This window comes from Serinus canaria, chromosome Z (genome assembly GCF_022539315.1).
Source record: "Serinus canaria isolate serCan28SL12 chromosome Z, serCan2020, whole genome shotgun sequence".
Taxonomy (NCBI): domain Eukaryota; kingdom Metazoa; phylum Chordata; class Aves; order Passeriformes; family Fringillidae; genus Serinus; species Serinus canaria.
Genome location: NC_066343.1, coordinates 4,752,270 through 4,773,399, shown reverse-complemented (window position 1 = coordinate 4,773,399; position 21,130 = coordinate 4,752,270). Strand labels below are relative to the sequence as shown.

The 21,130-nt window shown below is 37.9% G+C and overlaps 1 protein-coding gene across 1 annotated transcript in view; it reads left to right on the top strand.

Annotated features, from left to right (window-relative positions):
* The window catches only part of TMC1 (transmembrane channel like 1), a 55,741-nt gene that overhangs the window by 8,239 nt on the left and 26,372 nt on the right, over positions 1 to 21,130 (top strand). The window contains exons 3-6 of the mRNA XM_018922838.3: positions 135 to 507; positions 6,105 to 6,245; positions 19,076 to 19,166; positions 19,988 to 20,069. Of these exons, the coding sequence (XP_018778383.1) occupies positions 135 to 507; positions 6,105 to 6,245; positions 19,076 to 19,166; positions 19,988 to 20,069 (687 nt within the window). The remainder of the gene's footprint in view (positions 1 to 134; positions 508 to 6,104; positions 6,246 to 19,075; positions 19,167 to 19,987; positions 20,070 to 21,130) is intronic.

Genomic DNA, 21,130 nt, shown 5'->3' with positions numbered 1-21,130 from the left:
AGGTCAGTGATGTGAATTACTTTGAGGCCAGACACAGACGCTTTCTGATTATTAGTAAGAATGAAGGAGGAGGAAAGGTCTCCTTCTAACATACACTCTCCTCTCATGTGCTTTTATATTTCTTTAATCAATCACTGATAAAGGGAAGAAGAGAGCAACACCAAGAACCAGAAGAACACATGCCAGAGGGAGAGACAGGCATGGTAATGAGGACGATGAGGATGATGAAGATGGAATGAGGAGAACTGCGCCTCGCAGGCACAGAAGCCGTAGACGAGGACGAGCAGCTGGAAATGAGGCCAGTGATTCTGATATGGAACCTGCAAAATCCAGGAAGAATCAAGCAAATCAGAAATCCAAGGAAGATGAAGAAGAAGAAGAAGATGAGAAAGGGGGTAAAAGTGGGAAAGGTAAAAATGAGAAGAAAGGGGACAAAAAGTCTGATAAAAAAGGAAAAAAAGAGAAGGCCAACAAGAAGAAAAAAGACAAAAAGAAATCAGGATCAGGGTAATTAAGTTTTTTTTTTTTCATACAATAAAACTATAATTGTCTTACAGGAAACCTGTTTTTACTTATGGCTGTGAAATACCAATGGTCAATATGCCTCCCTTACTTGTGACAGTCAAACTGGAGCTGGACAGATATTCTTTGTCCTCCAATGAAGAAATGACAGCTGAGTGAAATGGAATCTTTCTGGAAAGTCACATTTAGTTATATTCCAAGTTATATATCTAGTTATATATATATATGTTATATAAGCTGTATTCTAGAGAAAGGGAGTGAAAATGACAGAGGAGAAGAGAAAGTGGTAGAGAGAAGTGTTAACATGTGAGATCTGCCCCTCTTTTTTATTTCTGCAACACTAAAATGCCCTAAACTCCAAGCTGATTACCTTCCAAGAAAGCCAAGTTTTATTTCCATTATAGAACTAAAATCTTGCTGCTTCTCAGAGAATCACATTCTTGTTTCCCAGCCAGTTTTGAGCCAATTTTCAGATCAGTTGCAACATTTCAAGAACGCAGAACAAAGAACTAAACTGGGATTTTCCAATCTGTCTCCTCCTCACATCCTCTGAAATGTCACTTTTCAACTTTCCAAAGTATCCAATGAAACCTGGGGTTTTTATAAGACTCCAGAGACAGGGAGTCCTTCAGAAAAACATTTCTATTTCTCTGCCATCCTAGCGTCCCTTTGCTCCTTGTCCCTTCTTGTGCTTTTGAAAGGAAGCAACCCTGGGAGCCATACATGAGGAAGCAAATGGAGCTAGCTATCTCAATGGAGAGGGAGAGAAACTCCCGTTCCTCATTCAGCACTTGTTACAGCTTTTTTGTTCCCAGAGGCATCACTGGAGAGCAGAGGAGGACTAAAAGGAAAGGAAAAAAATACAGTAAGATATGCTGTTGTATTAATTTGTCTCGGGTCCCATTTCTATAGCTTTTTACTTCATTACCCTTCCCAATGAGAATTAAAAGGCCTAAAATCATTCTTTCTGCTGGCTCTTCATCGTGGTGGCAATTATGGTCTTGTGTGCAGTTTCCTGTACTCACAGAGCAACACCCCTGACTGTGTAAACCTATGTTCCTTTGCTTATTTTTATCTTCATTGTAAACATTTACTCAGTGTTAATTATAGAAGGCCACTGAAAATAGAAAACTGAACAAGGGTGCAATGTTTTTCATTGTCTTCCAAAGTTTTTAACATTAAAAACCATAATTTTGAGCTAAATAACTTGAAATTGCTGCCTGAACAAGACATTGACCCTAAAGTAGTAAGCCTAATGACATTTGAGGTAAAACTGAGGATACTCTCAAAGATAACTCAAGAGTATTATATTTTTAGACTTACAGGAGCTTTTGAAAAGATTGAAGAATAATAAAAATATTTTAAATTATTTTCAAAAGAAAAATCAAAATAATGTAAGAACGAAAGATAGTAGGCTGGTGATCAGTTTGGCTGTGATTATGATAAAGGTTTTGCAAGGCTTCAGAATGGAAAATAAGGTTGAAAATAAGGTATAGAAATATAGCCCCTCTATCAAGTCTGGGAGGACCTATCACAACAAATTCTCTCTATTGTTTGAACACAGACCTTGCTGATGCAGTTTTTTAATTGCCAAGGTGTTTCAGCATGAAATAGCAGGAAAAGAGCAAAATCAGAAGTTGAGACAGAAAACACCAGAAAAATTTCCGTAAATGAAAAGTGGAACTATTTGACAGAGAGATACTATTGTATTTACTGCTGTCATGGTGGCTTTTGCTAAACTCTAGCAACATGCCCCATTTTGGTGAGATCACAGTACAAGTCAATGGAATCTGTTGCAGTTGTCCTCATCCCCCTCTGTACTTTTCATTTCAATCAGGAAAACCTCTTCATGCACTACTTATTCCACATAAAAGACGTAAGGGAATCCTAGAAGAACTCTGCATTGATTTTTTGATTTAGTTGTTTTGTTTTTTTTGAAACTTAAATATTCCGCTCTTGGTTAATTTGTGGTAGTGAGTTTCCCAGGGTAATGTCATGGTGAAAGGAGTTCTTTCTCGCTGAGTTTTAAATCTTCTCTTCTAAGACGTTTATGGTTGCTGATGAGACTGATTGTTGCCTGATACTGAGGGTGTGAGGAGGGCCTGCTCTACACTGTTCATAATCATTGACACAAAATGATCAATGATTATTGATAAATTGCTCCTTTAATCTCACTGTGGGGGTCAGAGATGTTCATGGGTTAAAAAGTGGTTTAGTTCTTTACTGCCTTGTTTTATTTTGTCTAATTGATTTTAGAAACTCTGTCACATGAGAAAAAAAAATAGGAATGGGATCATATTCTTCCTATTGTTTAGCTCTACCTGTGAGTAAATAAACTGACTTTTATTAAATTCACTTGAGAGTATAAAACTCCTGTGGAAGCGTGGAGGTACATGGAAGATTAAGACACTACTTCTTTTTTATAACTGAATAGTATTAACTGACAGGCAATGCTATGGGGATTATCTGTATAAATAGAATTTACACACAAAAACTAGAAAGAAAGATTTCAAATTTAGTCAAATTTATTAAATTGTCATGCTATACTCTCAAAGTCATACCAGTCTTATCATGTAACATCCTAGCTCAAAGAAAACATTTTCACCCTAATTTTAAATGCTATACACAGAAATCATGAGAAAAGTAGATTTCGCCTGTAAAGAGGAGATGAAATTAAAACCAAAATAGAGATATATAATAAGGTCGTAAAACCAAACTAGAGATGAATAGAATGAAGAAATTCATTGTGTGTTCAACTTAAAGCAGCACTTGATTTCAAGAACTCTACTGACTTAGATGTGAATTGAATTGGAGCCAAGGAGGCTGGGGTCTTTATGTCAAGATATCTATTGACACTTCATGCTTTATGTTAGCCTGCAGGTCACAATGAACCCTTCTGATCTTCAAATGTGTGAATAAAACCCTTTCATGAGAGGCTAAGGCTTTTGATTGCAGAAGACAGAATTTTGGTTTCCTGACTTGAATAACATGGTGTTCCACCACTTGAGCTGAATGAAAGGTCTGCTGTTACTCCACCAAGTTTGGCTGCATAATGTAAACCCACTAGAAAATACTGATTTCTTAAAAATCATTGAAATTTGGATTTTTAGTTATTTTTCTGGTTCCAAAGCAAAGTGAAGAATGGGAAGATGAGACATGTTTGTAAAGACAAACAAAGCAGTAGCTGGCAAAGGTCACAAAGCCTATTATCCTGACTTGACCTCTTGTGTTCTGTTAAGCTTCCTTTTCTCAGTAAGCTCACTGCATTAGCACAAAGCCCTCATATTTCCCCCTCTCTCACTGCAGCATTGTAAACCAGCAAATTCCAGCTTTGCATAACCCAACAATCTTCCATCAAAGAACATGTTTAATGTCAGGCACATCATTCCGCTTAGTAAAATGGAGAACACCTGATTTTGACAATGGATTCTGAGCTCTCTCAAATCAGACTTTTAATCCTTCTGTTCTTCATGAAGACATGACTCTCTTTGCACTTCCCCTCAAAATTTTATGCACAAATAACTTTGTTATCCTTTATCTATTTGACTTCAGTTTTCATGCTATTCTCAACTTGCTCTTCACAACGACAATGAATAGATGTGGTTCTCAGTATAGCTTCTGTAAAGCTTTCTGTAGCTTCAAGCTTTCTGTGAAACAGATTTTTGTCATGTAAAGCCCAACATGGTAAGACTGATGGGTACAATTTTCTAAGGTGACAGTCTATTCAGTATGGGCTACAATGATGCTCAGAGGGTTGGAGTACCACTCCTACAGGACAGGCTGAGAGAATTGGAATTGTTCACCCTAGAGAAGAGAAGGTTTTGGGGAGATCTGCCTTAGGGCAGCTTATGAAAAGGAAGAAGACTTTTAGTATGCCCAGACAGAGAAAGAACTAGGGAGAAAGGTTTTAAACTGGAAGAGAATACAATTATTTTAGATGTTAGGAAGAAATTCTTTACTCAGAGTGTGGTGTAGCACTGGATCAAGTGGCTCAGAGAAGCTGTGGATGCCCCACAGCTGGGGAGTGTTCAAGGCCAGGCTGGGTGGGGTCCTGAGCAACCTGATCTAGTGAATGGGATACTTGGGATACTCTGCATAAGGCAGAGAGGGTTGGAGAGATATGATTTTGAGATTCCTTCCAACCCAAACCACTCTGTGATTCTATGGCTCTATGATAATAAATAGCATTTAAACCTTTAATAGCAGGGTGACCCTTAGCTATGGAAGTCCCTTTCTTTCCTTTGCTAACTTCTGTATGTCTGAAAGTTTTCACCTCATCCCCTAATCTTAAGCTATAATTAAGTAAAATTAATGAAGACTATAGGCAGATGACCAATAAGAAACTTGTCTTTTTGCATGTTCAAAATGTATTTTGCTTTTATTTGTTTGTTTTGAATCCTGTAAGTATTCTTGCTGGTAAACTCTTGTGTCATTTATATCATTTAGATGTCTAAAAAGACCTGTGTTATCTGTTTTGGTAGAGGAAAAGTTTTATAATTTTAAAATTATTCAGGAGATAGAACCTATACATTAGGTATTGAATAATTCAGCACTCACATCAGGTCTTGAATATCAAACTCTCAGAAAGGTGAAGTATGAGCAAAAGAGTCTGAAAACTACTTGCTTGATAAAGTCAGAATGAATTTTTCTCCAGTCAAGCCAGAAAACCATTATAAAACCCCAAACAAATTTCCAGTACAGTTTTAAACATTCATAAGACAAAGAAATAGGCAAGCAAATCAACAAAAGGAGCTAAAGAAAGCACAACAAGAACAGAGAGAAATGCATCAAACTACTACTATGAAGAGATCACTTAGTGGTAGTTGTCACTGTCTGCTTTTTAGGGCAGAAAGCCAGAGTCTATTGATTTCCCTTTTATCATTTTTCTGTTCACTTGCATAAAAAAGAGGAAACACTTGTTGTCAACTATTTGCTACATGCCATTATATGAGATGCAAGATTGCTCACAGAAAAGGGTATCTATGCAGAGTTAAGGAAAGTGAATATTGTTTTAATCAGCAATTCTTTGCAAAGATAGTGCAAACTGATATATGGATAATATGTTCAGATCATAGACACTGCATATCTGGAGATGCCATTACAATTGCACCTCCTTTCCTTGAATGCTTGCTGAAATGTGGCTGTGAATTTTTTCCCATCTATGAAATGTTATTGCCTTGGTAAGTGCATGGGCTGTCATTTGTCTCTCTAGTGTGACATACTGATGCAAAGGAGTTTGCTTTTATGGCTGAAGTTAGAGCATCCTCTCTCGACCATAGTGAGTTTGGGTGGGACTCTTAGAAGGCTGATTACAGCTGCAGAAGAAATAAGTGATGGTCAGATTTTACCCCAAGAGTGTTCCTCACTGTCCCCCAACTCTGCACTTTGTGTGCAGGCTTTGCCTTTCATACTAAAATTAATAGCAAATCTAAAGGAACTTTGTTCTCCCTTCTGTGTAAGTGTGAAGGCATTAATCCAGCCTCAAATTTAACAGAAATTGACACAAAGTATGTTTTTTTCTGTGAAAACATGTGTTCTGTCTGAGTTTTGGTGATGTTTTTTGTTCCTGCTTTTGTTTGAAGCTCTGATTCTGAGTCTGAGGAGGAACCAATTACAGAGGAGGAATTGGCCAAGCTGAAGGAAGAGGTAGAAGAAAAAAAGAAACTGATTGCCACGCTACGAAACAAGCCATGGAAGATGAAAAAGAAGTTGTCTGTCCTAAAGTATGGTTTGATTTCCATAATGAATATCCATGTCCTGCTTTGCAGTGTTTTTCTGAATTTCCACTTTCGTTCTGCGCCTACTCACAAAATTAACTTCAGACCACCTCTAGTCTCTCTTCCCTAGGAGGTATGCTCACTGTAAGTGAAGGTAAATGATGCTGTAGAACACTGCTTTCTTGTCTCAGGAGAGCTGAAATCAAATATGGAAAGCTAAGCTTTTTGTTTTCAGAATTTCCATTAACCAGCACAAAATCTTTCCCTTTTCTTCAGTTAGGTTGATGTTGATGAATTCTTCCATTGGTGAGATTAATATCTCATTAATATCTCTCAGAAAAATTATGAAATTGCAGGATTACCTCAAAATTCCTAGAGAGAAAGGAGAGGACTTTTCTCCCTAATCAGACATTAAAGAAAGAAAAAAAAAATAGCTTATGGAAAAGCAAACACTTTGGAAGCAGAACTTGTACTTTCATGCATTTTTATTTATGCTACATAGAAAACTGTATTTTGCCCTAGCATACCTATTGCTATATTTATCAGAAGCCAAAAATTAAGCATTTCTTTACATTTAAATTTCCACCAAGCACAGGAACTGAGTAAATAGAGAGAATTTTATTCTTTTGACAAAATGCTATGCTCCCCTGTTTTCGATATCTAATTTGCTGCAGCAATACCAAGACACCAACAAAAAGTATCTAGCAGAGAAAGGATGGTCTCTCTTTCAGTTTTTAATATGAACAGAAAACACAGAAATATGAAATATGAAATATGGTGTGGAAAGTCTATAGATTTGTCCTTTTAGAAGGTACAGTAATTTTGGAAAGGGTAAACTTGCAAAGAGGTAGTGGAAGACTCAAAGTAGGTAAAAGGGCACAGTATCTAGGAGAGGTAGAGTAGAAGAATTGTGGTGGTAAGAGAACTTTCATTAAATATAAATGAGTAGATTAGGTTTTGGACAATCTACAGCTGAAGGATCCCCATGTACATAAACTTAACATTTGTTTGTAGTCTTCCTATGGAGAAAGTTTCTATTTTTACAGCCATTCTTCTATCCCATAATTCATAGCAATTTCAAGGAATCTTCATGACTTGTTATGTCCCTTAGACTATTTTCCATTATTGGTTTTCCATGTGGGCAGTGATGACGCTGCAACATGTAGCTCAAGATTGATCAAGAGACACTTCTGGGTCTTGGGATATCTGGTAAGGAAAGCTGGCACAGAAGTTATTTTTTCCACTATACTTCCAGTTGTGGGCACTGATACTGGAGGAAATAGATGCATCCAGTCTATCAGTACAATAATTCACAGACAAAAATCCTCTTAGAAACTCTGCTAAGGCTCTTGGAAGATGAGGAGGTGCGTTGAGACAATAAGCACTTCTTCAACAGGGAAAGAGCTGCCTGAACAAACCTTCTGTGAGGAAGTTACTACATCAGTAGTAACTTCCTCACAGAAGGCTTGTTCAGGGACAAAGGAAGAGCTATGGATGTCATTTAGCTGGACTTCTGTAAGGTCTTTAACAGGTGCTCTACAAACTTCTTCTCCCCAAACTGTAAAGATACATATTAAATATGTGGGCTGTAAGGTTGCTAAGAAATTGTCTGAGTGGTCACACCTATGGAGCTGGTGCTCAATGTTTGCTTGGACATCCCTTTGGAGGACTTGGGGGTATTGGTGGGTGGAAAGTCAAAGGAAAGCCTAGAATGTGGGTTTGCAGCCCAGCAAACTAAACCCAAAGCAGTGTGGCCAGTATGGTGAGGGAAGGGATTCTGTTCCTCTAAACCACTCTAGTGAGACTCCACCTGGAATGTGGGGTCCTCAGTACAGGAAAGGCATGAACCTGCTTGAGCAGGTCCAGAGGAGGGCCACAGAAATAGTCAGGAGATTGGAGCAGCTTTCCTAAGGACACAGGCCATGAGAGTTGGGTTTCTCATCCTGGAGAAGAGAAGGCCTCAAGACACCTTATGGCAGCCTTTCCATACTTAAAGGGGGTTTTTAAGAGAGATGGGAACAGATTTTTACAAGAAGATGTGGTAATTAGACAAGAAGTAATAAAACCTTAAAGAAAAATGGTAATAAAAACTTATAGAATTTAGATTCAGACTATATATAGGAAGATATATAGTAATGATATATAGTTCTCTGTAATGAAGGTAGAGGGACACTGGATGAAGCTGCTCAGAGAAGCTGTGGATGCCCCATTCTGAAAGTGTCCAAGGACAAGCTGGATGGAGGTCTGCTCAACCTGGCCTAGTAAGGGGTGTTCTGCTCATGGCAGAGGATCTGGAAATAAGTGATCTAAAATGTTCTTTGCAAGGTAAATAATTTAATTATGATCTCAGGATAGACATACCAAATATAGTTGTAGAGTGTGTTTTCTAGGACCCTGATTTTGTAATTGTTTCTTTGAAGCCTAAGTTCAACTGAGTTGCAAGACAAGACCTGAAGTTTTTATGCTGCTTAAAGTAAAATTTTATCTCATAAATAGGCTCTCTATTATGATTACAATTACAATAGTATCAGTATGTTTTAAGGTATCTATGTTCTGTATTTTAGCAAGAAATTTAAGATTTATAACAGAATCATTAGTCTAATAGATTGGCATTGTTGGCATTGTTTTCGTACGTAAGAAAAATAGGCACATGTTGGCTGTACATGACGTTAAACTTTTAAATCAATAATGTGACTTTTGAATAACCTTTGTTAGTATTTCTGGCTCTTGAAACTCTTGGTGAACCATTGTTAGTAGTAAGTTTTTCCTCTTGTCATCTGCTTCTTTCCCTGTGAAGGATTTAGAATATTGTGGTGAAAAAACCGAGCTATCTCGTTACAGGTAGAAGAGCAAATTGCCCTATTCTTTGTATTCCTGCTTTCACAATTGAGAGATACTTAATTGGAGGTTTCTTCTCAGACTTATGATAAATGTTACTTAATTATATAAGACAACTCCCACTTCCATGTTTGTTCTGTATCAGCATCTTTATTTCCAAGAATAGAAAAAAAGTGCTATCCAGTAATACATGGCAACAAGAACAAAATAAGCCTTTTTATATTATTTTAAATGATGAATATCAATATCAATTAGTACTTTTCATTTTAATTTTTTTTTAAAGAACTGTTATCAAAACAAACAGTTTTGGGGAAAAGATTTAATTTCCAAATAAATGTGTGCTTTTTTAAAATCAAGATATTTTAAATAATTTTAAAAAATTGTTTAAGCATTTTCAAAGGAAATTCTTTTCATGGCTTAAATGTGTAGGGTGGGAAAGATGATTTATACTTAACTCTAATGATTACTTGGCTAAATAGTAAATATTTTCCTTCATTCTTTAGGAAATGCATGAACAAACAATCATTTTAGAACACAGATGTAGAACTAGTTACTCTGCAGAAGATGCCTTCTGTCAAAAAATGACAGCTCATTGTGGAAATGGCATTCTTAATAGAACTACACTGGCAATTTAGATCAACTCTAACTTCTAATTTACATCCCTGTGTCTAAAAAGATGCATTTCAAATAGCCCATGGTTATTCTCTGAAGAACCGTGACTTGATGAGGATACTGCTCTGATACAGTGTCCTTCTGCAGTTTGAAGTTGAGCTGCATTGATACTGTCAGACTCTAAGCTTACCTTGAGGCGTCATGGTCAGATCTTCACAGCTCTGGAGATGTGAAAAAAGAGAGGAAGAAGATATAGAGAGAGGTGAAAAGATGCTACAACAGCATTCCCCACTCTCTTAGGCCCTAAGCAATAGACCTGTGGGCTGGGCACACTCATGTCTGTGCTGCTGAGTAGATGAGTGTGCCTAGAGTCCAGACTTTTTGTCTTTTCAAAGACAAATCTTCTCCTTCAGAGTAGTTTTCTTGTTCTAGTAATATCCCTTCTACTGGTTTACATTGCTCTACCTGTTCTATTGGAAATGAGAACTTGTGACATTTCTTCTGGACACTGCCTACTCACGTAGCACAAAGTTACCTTAAGAACCACCAGGTGAAAATGGTCATTAATTATTACTTGCAAGACTGAAATTTAGAGAGAGGAGTAAATTGATTGATTGACTGATTGACAGAGACCCGTGGGAGTTAGTCCTGAAGGGCAAAGGAGTCCAAGAAGAATGGATATGCTTTAAAAAGGAAATTGTTAGAAAATTAGGAACAGGCTGTCCCCATATGCAGGAAGACAAGTCATTAGGAAAAAAGGCCAGCCTGGTTAATATTAGGCCTGATCTCAGGAAAAAAAGAGAATCTATTTTTTCTGGAAGGAGGGACAGGTAACCTGGAAGGTCTACCAGTATGTAGGGAGAAGACTGGAACAGCCAAAACCTTAGTAGGAACCTGACTGGCCTCTACTTTTAAAGACAATAAAAACTTTCTGTAAATAGTTTTGAAGTAAATGGAAGGTCAAAGAGTGTCTCCATTGTTCGTTGAATGTGAAGGGCAGTGTAGTGACAGGGAATGAGAGAAAGGCAGAGGTACTTAATGCCTTTTCTCTGTCACCAGTATCAAGATCAGTTTTCCTTATGATAGCCAGCTCCTTGAGCAAGAAGTTGGTGATGGGGAAATGAATGACACCCCCACAATGCAGGAGGAGGTGGTTAGTGTCCTGTTATGCCAATTAGATGTACACAAGTATGTGTCCTGGTGAGATCCACCCGGCCAGAATAAGAGAACTGGTGAAAGAACCAAAACATATTCAATCATCTACCAGCAGTCCTGGTTAACACGAGAAGTTTCAGCTGACTAGAAATTAGCAAGGCAACACTTGTCTACAAGAAGGATCAGAAGGATGATCTGGGGAACTAGAGGCCTGTCAGCCTAACCTCAGTTCTGGGCAATTTATGGAAATATTACCAAAAGTGTTGTATGCAGGACAATCAGGAGATCAAGCCCAGACAACATGGATTGATGAAAGGCATGTTGTGGTTGGCCAAATTGATCACCTTCTAAGACAAAGCGACGTGCTTAGTATATGAAGGGAAGCCTGTGGATGTCATCCATCTAGACTTCAAGAAAGCATTTGATACAGTCTCCCAAAGTCTTCCAGAAAATCTGGCTCGGATGGGTGCACTAGAGTAAAAACTAGCTGTTTTTCTGGGCCCTGAGAGTGGTGAGTGGAGCTAAATCCAGCTGATGGCCAGTTCCTAGTGGTGCTCCACCATAGCTGTGTTTCGGGGTCAGTATTGTCTAACATTTTTATTGATGATCTGGGCATGGGAATTGACTGCACCCTCATTAAATCTGCAGATGATATCGAGTTTGGTGGGGATGTTGGTCTGCTTGAGGGCAGGAGGGCTCTGCAGAGGGACAGGCTCAGTCAGCGGGCTAAGGACAACTGCAGGAGGTTCAACAAGGCCAGGTGCTGTGCCTTGCACTGATTGTGCTGCAATCTTGGGGTGAGGCAGCTCCAGAGCTGTTCTTTAGAAAGGAACCTGGGGGCTGCTGTTTGAACATGAGCCAGCAGTGTGCCCAGGTGGCCAAGGTGGTCAGTGGCATCCTGGGCTGTGTCCAGAGCAGCGTGGGCAGCAGGACGAGGGCAGCGACCGCGCCCCGGCCCCGGCACTGGGGAGGCCTCGCGGCCTCAAGGCCGTGCTCAGCTCTGGGCCCCTCACTTCTAAAGGGACACGGAGGGGCTGGGGCCTGCCAGCCAAGGGCAGCGAGGCTCCTGAAAGGACTGGAGAACATCTCTCGTGAGGGACAGCTGAGGGGCTGGGGGGTTTAGTCCCAGGGAGAGGAGGCTCAGGGGGACCTCGCTGCTTTTTGCAGCTCCCTGTAAGGAGGCTGAGGTGAGCCGGGGCCTGAATCCGCTGCAGCGCCTGCAGGGAGAGGGCAAGAGGGAGCGGCCTCAGGCTGAGACAAGGGAGAGTCAGATCAGACACTAGGAAAAGCTTTTTTGCTGTTAGGGTAGCCATGCTTTGGAACAGGATGCACCAGGGAGGTGGTGGAGTCACCATCCCTGGAGGTGTTCAAGAGGCCGCTGGACCTGGTGTTTGGTGATGCAATTTAGTTTTGGGGTTACAGTGGTAGTGCTGGGTTGGTGGTTGCATATAAGGTCTCAAAGGTCTCTCCCAGCCTTGGGCATTCTATGATTCTGTGATATTTGGGTTAGAAGAAGGTACCAAAAACCCCCCAAAAAACCCCAACAAACTAATGGGCCAGAGATTCAGCTGTTGCAAACTGGAAAACCTCCAGGGAAAGTTATCACAATTTAAGTCTGAGGACTGGATTTTGGGAACTGTATTCTTGTTTGTGCATTTTTCTGTCTGAGTTTTGCACCAATATGAAGAAAAAGAAGAGGTTTAAATACTGTGCTTGCCTCTGGTATACTCATCTCACTTCTCTTATTAGTGCTTATAGTGCTTTAGATTGACAAAATTCTGTACTATAAAAGCACAAATTCCATTAGTAACTGAGTGGTTTGTATCCAACAGCAATGCTTATTATGGTAACATATAATTGGAGAACTGAGTGCAAGAAAGCAGAGATGCGCCAGCTTGTTCTTTAAAGTTACACCACAAGACAGTTAGTACACTATCAAAACAAGTGAAATAATAAGTTATATAAAAAAAAGAATAGTAAAACATCGGGTTTAGGCTTTTTGAAGGACTTCTAATTAAACACACATCATAAAGAAATACATGAGAATTATTTTTTTCCCCTAGAAAAATCAGTGCAGTGAAGAATCTGTTCTTCACTTAGAGTCATAGAACAGTTTGGGTTGGAAGGGCCCTTAAAATTAAATTTATTCCAACCCACCTGCCATTGGAAAGGACACTTTCCCTAGACCAGGTTGCTCAGAGCCCCATCCAGCCTGGCCACAAACAATTCCAGGAATAGGGCATCCACAACCTATCTAGACAACCTGTGACAGCACTTCACTACCTTCACAGTAAGGGATTTCTTCCTATCCTATATCTAATACAAATGTATTCTATCTCAGCTGGAAGACTTTCCCCCATGACCCATCACTATAACCTCTCATAAGAAGTCCCCCCTCCCTTTCTTGCAGGTCCCCTTCAGGTACTAGAAGGCTGTAATGAGGTCACCTTGAAACATTTTCTTTTCCAGGCTATGCAAACCCAGTTCTTTCAGGCTTTCCTCACAGGATGCTGGCTCCATCCTTCTAACCAAGTTACTCCAAGAGCAACCTGGTGGTTCTCCTTTGGATTAGTTCAAACAGGTTGATGTGCTTCCCTTTTCCGCTGATGTGGTCACTCCATCATAGCAGATCACATGCTAGGGACAGAATACCTTACGGTGATTTTTCAGTATTTTTCTAGCATAATTTGTTTTATTACAGGACTTAGACTGCCCATCAAGACAAATGAATTGTAAATAAGAAATTTTATAAGCATATAAAAGTAAATTTTATAAGCATATAAAAGTAAGAAATTTTATAAGCATATAAAGCCAAAGATATATAAGGCGCATGTGTGAGATGGTGGAAATTTCTCATCTTTTGTTGGACTCTTTGTACTCCCATCAATCAGTATTTCATCTCTCTTACTGTAGATATACTGACAGTCCTGGAGGCCAGACTGGCTGTCTTGGAGGCCAGCTGGGTATTAAATAACAATATAATTTGCCCACTATTATTGATGAACTGCTTTTCAAGTGAGCGGTGCCCGACAATATTGGCTTTGAAGTCTGTTTTCAGCCAGTCTACTAACACTTATAAAAGTCCTGGATGATCAACATTTATTTTTGTTGAGCTTTTAGTTCTTAGAGTCTGAAACCTTCCTGAACTGTTACTGAAAAATGTCATCAATCCACTCGAATTGTATTAATTAGCAACAAGCTCTAAGAGCTGTAACGCATCCCCTCTGCAGCCCTGAAGTGCCTGAGGTACTGTACACCTAGCACTTTGGAAGCTGTAACTCCACACCTCGTATTAATAATTAACTCAGGCTTCTGTGGGACAATAATGCCTGGCCCCCTGAAACATTTATTAGTTCTTGCATCTGTAATTCAATTAATAAGCTTTCTCTAAAGCTTCTTTAAATTCACAGTTAGCTAGTGGGGGACACTTTGGCCTATCTTGTGATACAGATAATTTACCTCTAACACATGATACCAGTGATTACAAAGCTTGGTTTTGTTGGTCTGCGTTGTTTTTGACACATCCTCATGTTTGTGAAATCACAATACATCCAAGTGGGCATGAATACGTATATATGCACTTTTGGTTTTTGTTGTGGTTTCTAAAATATTTCTAAGACTTTCTTATTCTTCCTGTTCTTTATAGCACAAAAGAAATGGAGGAAAGGACAAAGTTTGACAGAAACTCACAGGGTTGTACAAATAGAGGTATTTCATTTAGATAGTTTAGACATCAAGGTAGAAACCTTAATTAAGTAATCTGTTGAACGATATTTAACAAGAACATATGTCACAGACGTGGAAAGGAGATGGCAAGCCTGGTTCTGACTGAATGGTGCCAAGTTAATGCTGAGCTTTTAAGGTCAGGAGGTTTAAGTAACTTACAAACAGAAGTCAGGAGTACATACTCAGTGGAGTAATTAGTCAGTGGAATAATCTGCTGCAGAGCTGGTGGGGGAAGAAAAGCTGCGGAGATAATGAATGCACATTCTGTTTCATGCTTCCAGCATCATATGCAATATAAAAATGTTATTTAGAATCTTATTGGTAAAACTACCAAAATATAAGCTATGCCTGTGGAACATCAAAGTAATGTGACTTCTTTTATTCCAATAGAAAGAATACTTCTACTATTCTTTCACAAAGTAATTACCTTTTTTTTTTTTTTAATAATTTTTCAATTCCATAGCAATAATACAAAACAATTTAGACTGGCAAAGAGCCTTATGATCATCGAGTCCAGCTGTTAACACAGCACTGTCAAATCCGTCTCTAGTCCAAGTCCCTCATCATGACATTTACACATTTTTCAAAACCTCCAGGTTTTGTGTAAATCACCATCCAGGGATGGTGATTCAACCACTTCCCTGGGCAGCCTGTTCCAAGGCTTGACAACCTTTTGGTGAAGATATTTTTTGTAATATTCAATCTAAATCTTCCCTGAAACAACTCGAGGCTGTTGCTTGTCCTGTCACTTGCACCTGGAAGAAGAGACTGATTCCCTCTTCACTGAAACCTCCTTTGAGGAAGCAAACTGATTGAGGGTGCCCTTCATCCCCTCATACAGATCATCAACAGAGCAGGACTGTCCTCAGTACTGAGCCCTGGAGAACACTGTTGCAAGTGGATGACAGATTAATTTAACTCTATACCACTCTTTTGGCCATGTAGCCAGTGCTACTCTTTTATTAATTATGTTGTGATTATTAACTATGTGATGATTTTGGCCATTGCTTCACAAGAATTGGAAACATTGTTGCCACCATTTTTAATGCATGTTTGAAACATCTTCTTGTCATGGTCAGTGTGCATTAATGGTCAATGCATTAATGCCAGCAATTATATTAATGAGAAAAATAAATTAAAGTGCATTGTTATTAGACCAGAGTAAAATTCAGTGTAAATGAAAATGCAAATGATACTGCAAGCCCACAATTTGGACTTAGCTGATTGCTTTCAGCATTTATACAACAAATATGTTACTATGTAAAAGCAATCTATAAAGAAAGTGAAAGGAGTTGCTTCATGCTTCTATGATGAAACATGAAAATATCTTCATAAATATTGTGCACATGTGGATCCAACAGTTTTTTCCATCCAGTCTTTCTTGTGCAACTCAGTTGACTGCACTTGTAACCACTCAGTAAAAAATGGGTTTTTGTGATGCAATGATGAACTTAGTCCAATGCAGGGAAACTAAATGAAAATCAGTGAAAATTAGGTAATAAAACATTTAGGAATAATGGGGTGAAAGGAGAGAGGAAAATTCATCCACTGTCAAAGCAGAATCCAGGGAAGCATTCAAAAGCATCAGCAGCGTAAGATCTGTAGGTCCAGATCACCACCTTCAAAAAGCAATTTTTTGGTTTGTTGGGGAGAAAAAGCTTAAATACTGAAAGATTGCTTGATAGAGGTCCAGGAGGTAGATGAGGATAAGAAAAACTAGGTCTAGGAGAAAATATTACCAAATTAATTTAAAACTAGTAAAAAAGGGGTTTAAGATAAATATTGTTTAGGAATTTGATAGTGGAAAATTCCTTCCTGTTTCAGCTTAGCTTTATTTTATATCAGAACAAGTTTGTGGAGAGCTTGAGTGTTTCACCTAGAGATGTAAAAATACTCATATATGCTATCAAAGACTTTTTAATGTATTTATTTCTGTTTCCACATTATATTCTTAAATTTCTAACTTATTGCTTCACTTTGAAAAAAACCCCAACTTAAAATTTGAAAATTTCATATTCTGCAGCATAATTAGTGGCTGAAAACAGAAGTTTTCTACTCTGTAGGTTTTGATTTCAGAAAATTTTCAAGAACAAGCCTGAATTACCCAGTGATAGAAGTGATAGTAGAATATAATATGCTGAGCGGGGAGATTGATAGGTATGCAGTTAATTGAGTCTTCCTGCTTTTATGACACTGTTCCAGCAGTGACTGCTGAATTTAGGAGGAAGCTGCCATCTGCTGTCAGGATGCCTTTATATCTGTTGACAGTGCTGTAAGATTTTAGATCCTGAGACTTGGGTTTAAAGGTGACCCTTGGACACAGGTGTCCTGAAGCAGAACTAATCTGTTTTATATTAGTTACTTGAAGGGCTGAAATTTAGTTGTAGAATTTTCTGAGAATCAAAGGAAAAAATGATCTGTGAGCAGTGTGTTGTAAAATCTCTGGAGGACTCAGAGTGGCTTGGAAAATAAAGAATCCCCAATCAGTGTCAGTACTAGCTAAATACAGAAAGATCAGACTTAAAAATCCAGTATACAAATGTGATCTAGAAGCACAGGATTGGAAATAAAGGATCTACATAAACGGACACTAACTTGATGTGATGAATAGGTGGGCTCTGTGGCTGTGGGGGTGGCTGGGTATTTTTATCTTTTCTAATCTGAATCTTTGCTTTACTTTTGCTATAGAGAGGAAAAAATAGGTGATTAGATTACCATTCATAATTTCAAATGTTGGGAAATGGCATGCAGAAGTCCTGAGACCAGGTGAATTTGCACTGGCCCTGATGTTTCACCAGCAGGGTTTGAGTGAAAGAACTTGGAAGGAGAGAATGCTCAGAGGGCTCTCAAATATCTCAATAACTCAAAATTCAATAATTCAATTTTGTGCTTATGTGCACCTATTTGGATCCTTGGCACTAAAAGCTAAAGCAATTGTTGCCGTGGATGTCTAAGTTGTGAAAGGCTTTGATAGATCCTCAGACTGAAGATAACGCTAAGCATTTGCAGTTACTAAAAATACTTTTATAGATATTATAAAAATTATATATAATATTATATATGATAATAATATAATATTATATAAAAATACAGCTACTTTTATAGATATTGAGATTTTTAACCATTAAATTAGAAAAGTTATGTCATGGCTAATGGTCATGTTCTCATGTAATTTTATTTATCCTTTATCTCAACTACACTGCTATGCTGTCGTTAGCACTGCCAGATTTTGCTGTTTAACACTATGTTTTTCCTTCCTTGTATAAAATATATGAGCATAAAATATGAGCATGATAATTAATTTCACTCAGTATACTTTAGCAGTTCTGGAAAGAAAGAAAAGTGGGTCAACATCAATATGCATCACAGTTAGTATTTTCCCGATAGTCTACCTTCTCCCAGCTACTTTATGCAATACAATATAATAATAATAAACATAATATAGAGTGCCTCGAAGTTATACAGTGTGACAACAAACCAGTTTACAGCATTGTGCATACACTGAGAGGTAAGAATCCTCAGTCTGTTTTCCAGTGGCTTAGGACATTTAGCCTTTAGAGCACATTTCCTCAGGAGAGACATTGTGTAAAGTCATACATGGAAATTGGAATAAATGGAGGAAGCATTAGAATGCACTTGATCTCATCTCTTTATTGTTTTAATCCATGGACTTTGGGCATTTTTAAAAGAGTTTAAAATTCTTCCTTTTATTTTTATATTATTTAAATTATATCTCTATTGGCAAAGTTTTAGCCTTTTGGGGATCAGTGAAAGAAATTACCCTGGGAATGGTATAGCTAGAGAAAATACATACAGAAATTCAGAAGGGCTAAATTAAATGTAGTATTGAGAAGGGTGGGCAAAGGGAACCAAAGCTCTAGTGTACACATCTCTCTCCCAGCCTGGGAATGCATCCTAAACTGAGAACACTGAGGGGAGAGGTTCAAAGGTATCCAGAGCATGACTAAGACACAAAAGAGATCAAATGTTGGTGATTAAAATGGTAATTTAGTTTTATTCACTATCAAAGAAGAGAGCAAGGAAGAAATTAGAAGAGTAGGAAAAAGTGAAGGATTACAGAAAGCAATAAAGGTGATCATGACCAAGAAACCACTGTGTCCCATGAAGATCTTTCTTCTGTTGGAATAACTGTTGGGATAACAGGAATACCTGTTTGTGCATCACTAAATGGGCAGTAGCTGAACTGCAAAAGTTAGTTTACTGACTTACTGTGATCAAACGTATTTAGTAACCTAGACTGGACATAGGCAAATCTGAGAGCTCCAAATATGTTGGTATTTGATCAGGTGAATGAAGTTGCTTGTATTTTTGCATTACACAGACATTGCATACAGAGTCTTCTACAAAGTACAAAAATGCTGAGCTTTCCTTTTCAAATATTTATAAAATTTTATGAGGAGTAAAAAAATTAAATTAATATGATAGAGACAATATAACATTTGCTATAACATAATCTATATCTCTCTTTTGCCTTCATTTTCCAGGGAAGCACAACTTTTTGTTGAGAAGTTTGAAGGTGCTCTTGGAAAAGGAAAAGGAAAAAAATTCTATGCATACAAAGTGATGATGATGAAGGTAAACTGATTGTTTCACTAACTTCCTGTAAAGCTAATGGGAAACCTTCTGGAGGTTATTGCTATGAGTACTCATCTTCCACAGTAGCGTTCTTTGTCTCTCTATCGATTTTAAACTTCTATTTTCACTGCTCTTGCATGAAAATATTTCTATTGAAAGTTTATGGTTTGATTTTTGAAACTTGTCATCAAAACAAAAATCAGTTGTTTTACAGGAGTTTGAAAGGGTTCAATATCTTGTGAAAGCTAATTTTGTCTTGGTGTGGATTGGGTATTTGTGTGGACTGAATCCAAATTCAGCTTTTCCTTTGAGACAGCCCTCTGAAAGACAAACTAAAAAAGGAGAAAGAGAGAAAGAGAAAGAGAAAGAGAAAGAGAAAGAGAAAGAGAAAGAGAAGAGAAGAGAAAGAGAAAGAGAAAGAGAAAGAGAAGAGAAGAGAAGCGAAAGAGAAAGGAAGAGAAATAGACCGAGAAAGAGAAAGAGAAAGACGAAAGAGAAGAGAAAGATAAGAAAAAATGAGAAAAAAAAAAGAGAGAAAAAAAAGAAAAGAAAAGAAGGAAAAAAAAGAAAGAAAAAAATTGGCATGAAAGGAAGTGAATAGCTAGTAATTCTTCTTGTGGTAGAAATAGGAACTTCACACAAATCCAGTAGAAGACATCAAATAGACAAATGGAGATGGTTCTTTACAAACAATTACTTTGTGGATTCTGCCAATGGATTTTGTGGATGATTAAGGGGTTACATTTACATTAGTTCAAGAGCATCTGTGCACTGAGATGATGGTGTGGTTTTTGTTTTTTCTTTTCTGTGACTCTTTCCAGAAATGGATGAAATTTCAAAGAGATTTTGAAAATTTTAAGACAGCCTGCATACCCTGGGAAATGAAAATTAAGGAGATTGAAAGTAAGTAAGAATAGGATCTAGCCTCATATTTCTGATGTCTGCCAAATGATACATATTTTTAGTATGCATCTGTATTAAATATAGAGTTTAAAATCAATGAATATTTATTTTTTCACTAATATTTGTTGAGCTTGATAATAAAACTAGTTGAAAATTTTCTTTAGAGGATATCACTTTACAGATAAAAATAGCTACTATACAGGTAGCAGTTAAAGAACCAGTGTTGAAATTAATCCTAGAAAAGTGTTATTAGGATTTAGCTACTCACATTATTCACCTTCACTTTATTTTGTCTGTATTTATTTTACACAAATTATACGATATAGGCTATACCACAATTATTTCAAATATTTCTGCCTTTTTTTTTTTTTTTGTTATCTTGAGCTTCAGTAAGTTGTCTTTCTTTCATTGCCAGCCACATAATAAAACACAGAGAGAACAGTATTTGTTTTGGATGCCCCATATATCAACAAGGCAGTGTAGTTAGTATTATGGGTATATCTGAGAATAGGGATCTGTCACAATTCAGTTTTGTGCTGAAGTTCCAGTGACAAATTTAAACCTCTGCCCTTCATTTGAAGGAGATTTGACTTAAGTGCCTGGTTATCTGAATGAAGGTCTGCCACTTAGATTCATTCTACAACAAATGCTTGCCACTACAACATAAAGAGCCTTTCTCAGTTGAGTTTGACTCTTCCAGTCCTCCAGCTATCTAGAAAGATCAAGTAAAATCTTGGAGCACTGGGGTCCTGGTAGGCTCCCTTCTTCAAGCTGTGAGTCCCTTCTAGCACAGGGAGACTGGCTTCAGAACAAAGGGCATCAAGCTCTGCTGTGCTGTATCCCTATGTGGACAACAGGTCCATCTGATGCTGGGGCTTTCATGTTTAAAATAGAAGTTGACTAATGTTTGAAATATTTATATTTAGAAAATATAAATGCTTCTTTTCTTTACAGAACTGATATTCCGTATTATCTGTGCAAAAGGGTTTTATAGGAATCACACAGACCTGTGTAGGGCAGGGTGACTCCTATTCCACTGATTATAAAAGGCATGCCAATCT